The sequence below is a fragment of the Nicotiana attenuata genome, unplaced genomic scaffold, assembly GCF_001879085.1.
Source record: "Nicotiana attenuata strain UT unplaced genomic scaffold, NIATTr2, whole genome shotgun sequence".
NCBI lineage: Eukaryota > Viridiplantae > Streptophyta > Magnoliopsida > Solanales > Solanaceae > Nicotiana > Nicotiana attenuata.
This window is the reverse complement of record NW_017670788.1, coordinates 396,060-407,056: the sequence shown is the minus strand read 5'-3', so window position 1 is coordinate 407,056 and position 10,997 is coordinate 396,060. Positions and strand designations below refer to the sequence as shown.

The 10,997-nt window shown below is 36.2% G+C and overlaps 1 protein-coding gene across 1 annotated transcript in view; it reads right to left on the bottom strand.

Annotated features, from left to right (window-relative positions):
• Positions 1 to 6,440: 6,440 nt before the first annotated feature.
• LOC109243335 (uncharacterized zinc finger CCHC domain-containing protein At4g19190) overlaps positions 6,441 to 10,997 on the bottom strand; it is an 11,191-nt gene continuing 6,634 nt past the window's right edge. Inside the window, exons 6-7 of the mRNA XM_019410243.1 lie at positions 8,418 to 8,532; positions 6,441 to 8,322 (exon numbers count right to left, since the gene is read on the bottom strand). Of these exons, the coding sequence (XP_019265788.1) occupies positions 7,100 to 8,322; positions 8,418 to 8,532 (1,338 nt within the window). The 3' untranslated portion in view covers positions 6,441 to 7,099. The remainder of the gene's footprint in view (positions 8,323 to 8,417; positions 8,533 to 10,997) is intronic.

Here is a 10,997-nt window from a genome sequence, read left to right as displayed (position 1 = left end):
ACACTCAGTAGGTCACTCAACTTAGATTTTCCAAATTTTGTATTACCAAATACCTATTTTATCCCTCAAAATTATAAAAATTTATCTTATTTTTATTTTATTTTAACTTTTTAGTATTATAATTTTTTCTTTAATTTATATTATGGACTTACCTATAGAATATCTAATTATTTTAGAAAGATACCGAAAGATCCACTTAATAAACGCAAGCTCAAACAATTTTGATGCAATTTTTCCAATTAAATTTTGTCCTCAACTAGTGATAGTAACGTGCCCAAAAGATTCAATTTAATTCTCTCTTTGGAAAATCTTTGTTGTCAATATGATAAGTCTGCATTTCAAAAAACAAATACATCATTGTGTGTATACACGGAAGCGGATCAAATATCTAAACTTAATGAAATCAATATACTTTTGAAATTATGAGTTCAAATTTAATACATTTTTAAACCAAAAAATTATAATGTCCTTTTTAGGACCACCATTTAAATTTTGATCTATTAAGAGAAATCTTGAAAAAAATAGTCTGGCCAAATTTTTGAAGCAATCCTGACAATCACCAGAATTTTGAAGCATCGAGAATTTAGCCATAATGCTAAAAAAATTTAACGNAGGTTCTTCACCCGGTCTATTATGCAAGCAAGACACTCAATGGAGCGCAGATGAATTACACGGTGACTGAGCAAGAACTTCTTGCCATTGTCTATGCCTTTGAGAAATTTCGGGCTTACTTGTTGGGATCCAAGGTGATAGGGTACACAGACCATACTGCTCTTCGTTATCTCATGGCTCATCATTGATTCCAGCTCCTTTGACGGTTTCATTTTGGACGCCAACGCTTCAAATGGACCTGTAAGTTGAAAAAAAAAAAAAGAGAGGTTAAATTGCAGAGATTTTGTATTGATTTAGAGAGAGATGAAAATGAATATAGAGAAGTTTACTGGTAGAGAAAGAGCGGTGGATGACATTGCTGAGAAGAGAAGAAGAAGCAATTCGAGCTCGGAAGAGAGCCATTGTTTTGTTAGTTTGTTCGGAACGGGAGGAGTAGGGTTTAAGAGAAAATTTGATTATCTGGAGATAAAAACGATGTCGTTAAATAGAACTGTGTAAGACGAAACGGGTGACACTGACCTTTTTCTCGTTTACTTTCTCTGTCATTTTGGGTTAATTTTATGTATTTGTTTGTAACAATGCATATATAAATTGCATTAACCTGTCCTTTTGATGAATCACAGTGCAAAAGTCTGCTTTCTAATTATTTTAGAAAGATACCGAAAGATCCACTTAATAAACGCAAGCTCAAACAATTTTGATGCAATTTTTCCAATTAAATTTTGTCCTCAACTAGTGATAGTAACGTGCCCAAAAGATTCAATTTAATTCTCTCTTTGGAAAATCTTTGTTGTCAATATGATAAGTCTGCATTTCAAAAAACAAATACATCATTGTGTGTATACACGGAAGCGGATCAAATATCTAAACTTAATGAAATCAATATACTTTTGAAATTATGAGTTCAAATTTAATACATTTTTAAACCAAAAAATTATAATGTCCTTTTTAGGACCACCATTTAAATTTTGATCTATTAAGAGAAATCTTGAAAAAAATAGTCTGGCCAAATTTTTGAAGCAATCCTGACAATCACCAGAATTTTGAAGCATCGAGAATTTAGCCATAATGCTAAAAAAATTTAACGATATGTCAATATTTGTGGCAAAATCCTGACAATCACCATAACTTGCTGAGATAACGTGCTTTAAATCCGACACCGGGATAATTTTTCTCAAAATTTCTTTATCACGACACAAAAAAAAACTTATTTTTATCGCTCTCACTTTTAAAATTTTAATGATTTTTCCCACACATATATATGTTCTAATATCGAAATACTTGTTTTTGTTGCTTTTGAACTCTTGGTGAGAATCCTAAGCCCGTTCCGCAGATAAAGATGATAAAAATGCATTCGTAAATGTTTTACAAGTGAAAGAAGCATTTGAAAATATCTATAAAAATGCCCTCTTTGTCTTCATTCGTAAAAATTTTTGATCTCTTATAAGGTAGATTTTTGCATAATTAGTTTAGTTGGTCTTGAGAAATTTCTCATTAAAAAAAAAATTCTTTTGCATGGTGCATTGACGCGTGAAACATTTCTTATGAACCAACTGAAACAAATACACGCCCACACTCTCCGAAATGGCACCCAAAGTCTTTGCAAAAACCCTTTTCCAAGATAATAGTCCTATTTCTTTTACATACATGGAGCACAATAGTCCATATTTTTAACTAAACACCGTGAGAATTCCATACCTCAGGCTCAGGTGAGGAGGGGCTCTAAAGAAGCTGGTTCCTCTAAGCTAGAATCAAACAACACACTCAATGCTTAGACAGCTTTTCAAAGAACAAATTCGTTTACCACAATATGATAATTCAGTCTACTACTTACAAAACACTCGCAAAACTTCAAAATCTTACAATCATACAAACACGTCTCACAGACTTCTTTGAGTAATTCTCCAGACTGTTTTCATTATTTCCATGAAATGAATCTTTCAACCGAAACAACTCATATTGACAATTGCATGCTTCTTTCTTGACATTCTCTCCAGCAGCGAAGCAACACACATTTTTTTGTGGAGATAAGTTGGCCACCACAAGATTTCGCTCTCTTCAGCTAAAATCATCACCAATTTGCAAGCTAGGGTTGTAATAAATTGGGACAAGAAGGTAACAAGTTCGATGGTTTTTGTTCAAAGATGCTGAGAGAATTCTGTTGTTTTTGAAAGAAAAAAAACACGTGATAGAGGCTCGTGCTATATGTGGCTTCCGTTAGAGTTCTCACGGTGGTTTGGTTCAAAGACTGAAACTGCACCACTTTATAAAAAAATATGGAATATTAGTGCTTCACGTATAAGAAATAGGACCATTTTAAACCCAAGTCCAAAGATACCGAACTGTTTTGGACTTTTCTCCATAAACTAGATGGGTTCTGGCCCGCGTTGCGGGCCCAATATTGTAAAAACTGTCATAACATTCTCATTTTGATTGTTTAAGTAAGAGAATTAATTAATCTTGATCACCTTTACATTTACATGAATTTTTACAGAAAAAAGAAGAGACCAAAAAATGTACATAATATCGAATCAAATATAGATAGTGTTGCATACTGATCGTTTCATACTAATACATTTCTTTAGGAACATGATTGTTCTAAGTTGTACAAAAGTCATTCAGGGATATGTTCTTGCAAAAAAAGACGTGAGAGTAATCTATTTACATATAAACTATCCACATATTGACACGATATGATGCAAGGCACCTGAAGATATTATACGTTAAGTTATTATAATTCACCATAGCTGGCGATATTTGTCATCTCAAATGCGACTTCTTCATCCTCAAGGCTAAAACCTTTCACATAAGCATATTAAATATTCCTAATTATTAACATGTAAGAAGATTCAGACCCCACTTGTGGGAAATTACTGGGCTTGTTGTTGTTGTAAAACGATTTAAGCCGGACTATAGAGGCATAAGAAAGTACGGAAAAAATGATAAGAAATTCATTAAGTACCATGCGGTTGATGTTGCTGTTAATTAATTTTTTGTAGCTCGCCCGAAGCATAGCTTTGAAAATTCAGCAAATTATGAAGTTATACACACAATGATGTTGATGAATTGCCTCCTGCAAGTTACCCAAACGTGCAATCATTTTTTACTACTCATGCAATGCTACAAACATCTAAAATTCCAGCAAACTAAGAACATTTCAGGGCTTAATTTCTTGCATGTGGAATTTATTTCAAAGATTTTTATGCTGTTTTAGTCCTAAAGGTAAATGACAAACAGCAATAGGACACCATCAACCACACCATAGTGGTTGGTTTACTTTCTTGACAGGATTACAACTACTTAAACCTATGTACTTGTTGACTTTTTTACTATATTAACATCATAAAATTATTTATCAGTTTTGCTTATAGTAGATGTTGTAAATCAATACCCGCCTTACGCATAAAAGTTAGAACTTAATATTGCTACGCGCCTAGTATCTTGATTAATACAGGAATCTCAATTCTGCAGGGGCGATGTTCTATCTCTAACATATTCCTCATATTGACTCAATAGTTAGTACTATCAATTCTGCTACTTGTAAAGTCTCTCTCCCCAGATAACGAATTTTGCTTGGTCTTCCCTAGAGTTAAGAGACATTATTTCACAGTTGCACAACTATTTCAATGATGTTAAGAGCTTAAATAATTTCATAGTTTGTGAAGCAGAAGTTCAAATAGTTATGCATAAGAAATTCCACAGAAGGGCACAATGAAAATTCAAAAAACAAAGTAACAAGTGGGACGCAACATCTAAATGGAATGTTTTATAAAAATCACATTTGGATTGTTTAAGGCATAGCGTCAAACACCCTGATTGCGATTAATATGCAACTACAACTCAGTTAACCCCAATATATCTGTTTCAAAATTTGTAGAATCTGGTTTCAAGTTAACAGTGAAAAGTGGTCGAATAATATTATGTATTAAAATCAATTGGCAGAAACAATAACAGTTACTTAATTCAGCTCTCAGTTGAGACATGAAAAAGCTAAGAAAATAGAATTGGAATATGAAAACAGATATCAAATCATCACAAAGTTGATAAAATAAAGAATGAGAAGCAGAGGAAACACAAAACCAAGAGAGAAGAAAAATTAGGACGTCACGTTCTAGGTAGCATCACTAAAGCACTGAAGGTTTCTTGTGCGCATGCGGGAAAAAAAAATACAAAGTACCTTTCAATAGCCCTTTAAAGGAGTTTTCCCTTCCGTTAATGGGCAGTTGCTTCCTAATATAATTGAAAAAACATGAAATAGGTTTAAAAAATCAACAATAAATGACAACATGACTAAGAGCAGTACTTACACGACTCTATGCTGAACACGACTCTATGTTGAACACCCAACTCCCATAATATAGAGCAAATCTGAAATAAACCTTCAGCAACATATGTTGTCCGTTAGGGAGCTCTCTTTTAGGTCTGTCTTCCACCAACAATCAGCACAAATCACTAATTTTTGCAACAATTTAAGGTGAATAAATTTGAAGCTGCAAAATATGGAACAAACACTTGAAGCATATTCCTCTTCTACCTAGGATAGAAGGCCATATATAGAATATGCGGAAGATGATACTGATAAAAGAGGCTTTCTATGACTATCTTTAGCTAAATATTCGCCTTCTAGAACATGCTATCTCCACATGATACTCTTATTTTCATGGTAACATCCTCAATTGTGCCTTTTAAGTGCCGGATGAGGTGCATTCTATTTTCTTTTTGTTAGTTTATCAATCAGGAGCAAGTCTTTTTCCCTATAAAATGTTGGCAGGGACGATGACCGATGTAGTTTATATGTATTGTTACGGGCTCATTGTAACCCAATATATATATATATATACACAAAATTTACTAAATAAGTACAAAAAACAGATTTTGACCCTAGTAAATCATGTGGAGCTTGTTCTTTTTTACAAAGACAAAACATAAGTTTCTTTATTCCTTTTGCTATTCAGAAGAAAAATACAACAACAACAATGACTCAGTAAGATCCCACAAGTGGGGTCGGGTGAGAGTAGTGTGAATGCAGACCTTACCTCTACCCGAGAGGGTAGAGAGGCTATTTCCGATAGACCCTTGGCTCAAGAAGACAAAAAACGACAATATATCAGTACCACCAACAAAAAAATCATAGAAACGATAATAACACTCAGAAGAAAAATACATTAGAGCCAAATAAAGGAAACACCTCAAATTAAGAGTTCCTTTTGGAATTTACTTCAATAAAACTTAAAACCTCATAAAGGACTTATCTTGGGAGATACCCACATAGATTTGAGAAGAAAATAACTTCTTCTGAAAATAAGCGTGAAGACAAACGAAAAAAATTCTGTTCTTGGTATCACAAAAAAATGCTTAGGCAAAGCAGAACTGAAAATATAACTTGGAGATGCTTCACTAAATCACCATTCACATGACTATTAGAAATAGGAAAAGATTATAAATAGCTTCTTCCATGCAGTGCAAAGGCAGTTCATACAAGCATATTATCAAACATATTCCGTACAACATCGTGCAAATTGGATAAAGTTGCTGACATGTATGTAAAAATCCAATAGCACACTATCCAAAAGAACATAGCCTGTAGCCGATACCCACCAACACCAAGACTACAGTAGCAATAACAAATGACATTGAATGAAAGCAAGAATAGAGAAAAAATCACCAAAATTGAACAAAATAAAGGGCACACCACAGACAACTTGGACTAAAATTGAGAAATTTGAAAAATAAAACCCTCAATTAGAGATGCATGGGGTGCGCAACATTTACCAACCAAGTACGAAGAAGACATTTAAGCAAATACTTCAATAATGATAACCCTGGGAAGTCCAAAAAAAACACCAATGAGATCCATATAATCCAACTTTGAAGGAGAAGGTACAGTACAGATAATTTCTATTAAAGGATAAATAAAAAGGAGCAGCGAAATTGGTATCAAAGCAAGGAAGAGCTTACATAATTCTGAACAATCTCATAGATTACAGTGAAACCAAATTCATTACTCACTCTGTCAGGTGACAGAAGATGAAACAAATTAATCGCTGTGAGATAGAAAGAAATCGAAGATGAAGCACAGAAAGAAAGAGGATGAACAGGGAGGGATTAGTCGTTGGCAGTGAGAGTCCCTATATCGCACCACCTGTCAAAATTACCCTACGCGTGTTAGCTGTTAGCAAAATTTACGAAAAGACAAAAGTGGCCCTTGGGAAGCAGGCATGACGACCTCCACCTGCTTCCAAGCGGCTTCTATATAGTAGAATTTGCATTCACTCTGCATTAGGAGAAGCATAAGGGCTAGTAACCTAAAAAAGGAAGCCAAAGAATCCCAATATGATAGCCACACAAGATGAAAACATTGCATAGATACAGAGGTGCAAGAAGCTAACTCCATGATTTGACTTATTACTTTCCTTCCATCAGTTTAACGTGGCTCACCATTTTTCCCTTTACTGCTTTTGCATCACTAGTAGGTTTTGGAGCTCTTTTATAGGAGGCAACAGCTAGATGATATAACTTCGTTGTTATGAATAATCAGAATGATTGTGCCGACTGTGATGATGATGGTAGTGACGATTCTTCTTCCTGCGATCCTTATCTTCAGGCTCGGGTGAACCTGACCGTGAACGTCTGTGTCTGTTAGTCCTTTTCCGATGCCTGTCATTATCATCGTCCTCTGAACTTGACTTGGAATGCTTTCCCCTAGTTGACTCAGAATGCTTTTTCTTCCCGTGTTCCTCATCTTCAGGCACAGGTGAACTTGACCGTGAACGTCTATGTCTGTTATTCCTTTTCCGATGCCTGTCATTATTATCGTCCTCTGAACTTGACTCGGAATGCTTTCCCCTACTTGACCCAGAATGCTTTTTCTTCCTGCGTTCCTTATCTTCAGGCACAGGTGAACTTGACCGTGAACGTCTGTGTCTGTTATTCCTTTTTCGATGCCTGTCATTATAATCGTCCTCTGAACTTGACTCGGAATGCTTTCCCCTACTTGACTCAGAATGCTTTTTCTTCCTGCGTTCCTTATCTTCAGGCATAGGTGAACTTGACCGTGAACGTCTGTGTCTGTTATTCCTTTTCCGATGCCTGTCATTATTATCGTCCTCTGAACTTGACTCGGAATGCTTTCCCCTACTTGACTCATTATGATTCTTCTTCCTGTGTTCCTTATCTTCACGCTCAGGTGAACTTGACCGTGAACGTCTGTGTCTGTTATTCCTTTTCCGATGCCTGTCATTATTATCGTCCTCTGAACTTGACTCGGAATGCTTTCCCTACTTGACTCATTATGATTCTTCTTCCTGTGTTCCTTATCTTCACGCTCAGGTGAACTTGACCGTGAACGTCTGTGTCTGTTACTCCTTTTCCGATGCCTGTCATTATCATCGTCCTCTGAACTTGACTCAGAATGATTTCTCCTAGTTGACAGTGAATGTCTCTGTCGGTTACTACTACATTTCCGATGGCTATCAGAGTCCTCTGAAGACACAGAATGCTTTCGAGACTTCTTCTTGTGCTTTTTCTTCTTCAGTGTTCTTCCTCTATCATCAACATCCGAAGATGAAGTAATTTCTTCTTGATCACGTAAATCTGGTCTAGCTGGTGAAGACCGCTTTTTGTGCTTGCTCTTACTGGACTTCTTTTTCTTATTTGGTTTGCTTGATAAGCTGGCCAGCAAATCAGGTACATTATCCGCAGTAAGAAATCCTGCACATCAAACAGGGCATTAGGATTCAGTATACATATAACACTATAAAAGAATTTAACCTGAGCTACCACTGGCCATGGGAAGAAGATGTTACCTCCGTACTCATCAAATATGTCCTCAGCAACTATCTGTTGGTTGGGATCATCAAGATTGAACCCACCACGTGGAGGGCTGAGTCCAGGCTTCTGCTTGAGCTCCCACTTCAAAGGCTGTACACAGGCCGAAACAGACAAATTGAGACATTAACGTCTTTTTGTTCGGTGAAGAAATTTACACTTTCTCGGAAAGAATAGATAGGAAGAGAAAGAAGGGAAAATGATCCCTCCTCTTGTTTGTTTGAGTAGAAAAAGGACAAGAATTTTAAGGAAAAATCTTATTTCTCTGTGCACCTGTAAAAGTAAATTCATGAGAAGAAAGCCAAACATTTCCCCCTTGCTTTCCTTATTTTCCACCCCCAGACCCCACTTATGGGATTATAATGGGTTTGTTGTTGTTGTTGTTGTTGTTGTTTCCTTATTTTCCACTCAAAACAAACAAAAGTAAAATAACTCTCCTCCATTTCATATCCTTCTAGTTTCCTTTCCTATCGCTTACCTTCCCCAATTTCCAATCATAGGTTACAGTCTGCATCCGAACATGGGGTGGCAGTAATTGTCCAAAAAACAAAGCGAGCAGAAACATCTTAAAACTAGAGATGGATATAATTATTGCATGCTAAACAACTTATGACTAACGGATTGGAGAAAGGCCCCAAACTGTCCACTATCTTTGGGTTTGGACTCAAAACATCCATATTCTTTTACTTGGAGCACCAATAGTCAACAATGTTTGTCAAAGTGGTCCACTTTTAGCCAGTTCCCAAACATTCCGTTAAAATAAACAGGGGTGGAGATTCTTCACCAAATGTGATCTTTATCGGCCCTATTCTGCAGGGGCTAAAAGAACATGGATGTTTTTGAGTCCAAAAAGTATTGCCAAGAGCAAAGAGGATGATACCTCTAATGTCTTCCATGCCACATTGGCACTCAACAGTTAACTTGAGTTGCACCAGATGAATCTTATCACCAGTCTCTTTTTTTCTTATTTTTTATTTTTTAATGTAAAGGTAAAGATTTTATTGAAAAGGTACCAAGAAGGTACTGATAGAATACATCAAAAAAGAGCACATCCTTCTATAGTTTGAAGGAGTGCAGAATCTTATCACCAATCTCTTCTTTATTTATTTTTAACAAATGGTGGTGTCCGCATCTTGACTATTCCACCAAGTACATGGTACCTTCCACCAACTCAGGAACCGGGTAACTCTACCCACCAAGGCTTAGGCAGATGAGAAGAATTTCACCTAGTATTTTGTCTCTACTGACATTTGAACCTTGCTCTCCCAGGTTGCACCTACTTCATTGACCATTAGCCCACATTGTTAAAGGACTGTAGAAGGCCTAGGGGATGGGCTTTTGAAAATCAAGCATCAACCTCTTACCAGGTTCACTAAATGCACATGAGCAGCCGATGCTCATTTCTGTTTGTGGCACACGCTCATTAAGCTTTACAATTTGATCCTGGATCCATGCTACTCTTATCATTATTTCATAAATTGTTTGGTATTCATCTCAAAGAGTAATCTGCAACATATTGGTAGAAGAGGGGGGCGCAATCTTGGCAACTCTCTACACCTTGTCTTTTTAAAAAGATAACTTTGTATTCACAACTTTAGCACTAAGGAACTGCTGTAAGTTATGAACAAGTCAGGCTTACCCCTGCAGGGAGAGAATGAAATCAAAAGTTCATGAACACAATCTACAAAAAGCTAAGGTAGTCTGACAAAGAGCTTAAGCTTTTCTTTCAAACATTTGAGATTCCTTTCCTTCCTTCCAATGCCGACTGGAATTGTGAATCATGCTTTCAGCAGTTGTTTTGAAGTCTTCTTCCCATACCAGCTCCAAAAGACTTCTTCTAGAAAGTTCTTGGCATCACCAACTGATGCCCAAAAATTTAAAAATCCATACTACCTCCCAATCCCAATTTATATATCTCTCTCTGCATTTTGGAATGTCTCAAAATGCCCGACATCATTCCATTTCAATACGCCTTTAACAACTTTAACTTTGATCTGATATTCTCTTTATCATATTAACATTTCGACAATATTTTCAATACCATCTTCCATTAGTACTAAAATAGAATATACGTTAATTTAACATCTTAACTCTGTGCACAGTCAATCACTCATATAACATGAGCTGATGATTTTTCAACCAGCAACAGACGCGCCTCAGTTAGAACCTCACTAGCTGCATCATCACCCCAAGCGCAAAGAGAACACCATATCTTGTAAAACAAGAGCATATACTGTAGCTCCCTTGCAACTCCGCTATGCAAAGATAGGTGTTTTGTATCATTCAGTCCCCTTCTTCTCATGTGTTCTTGTGTTAGACGAACTTCATGCAACCAAAATAAGATACTTCCTCAGGGGCTTTTTTTCCACAGAATTTGCCATGGCCATTCCTTTCCAATTCTCCTAGGCCACGTTCACGTCTTAATTAAGACTCTCTACCCCTTAATTAATGAAGTTTAAGACTTTGGTTTTCCATGATAACTACACAATTTGCAACATTATTTTTAGTCCATTTCCCTTTCTTTTTTTTTTTTTTTGTGTGTGGGGGGTGGGGGGGGG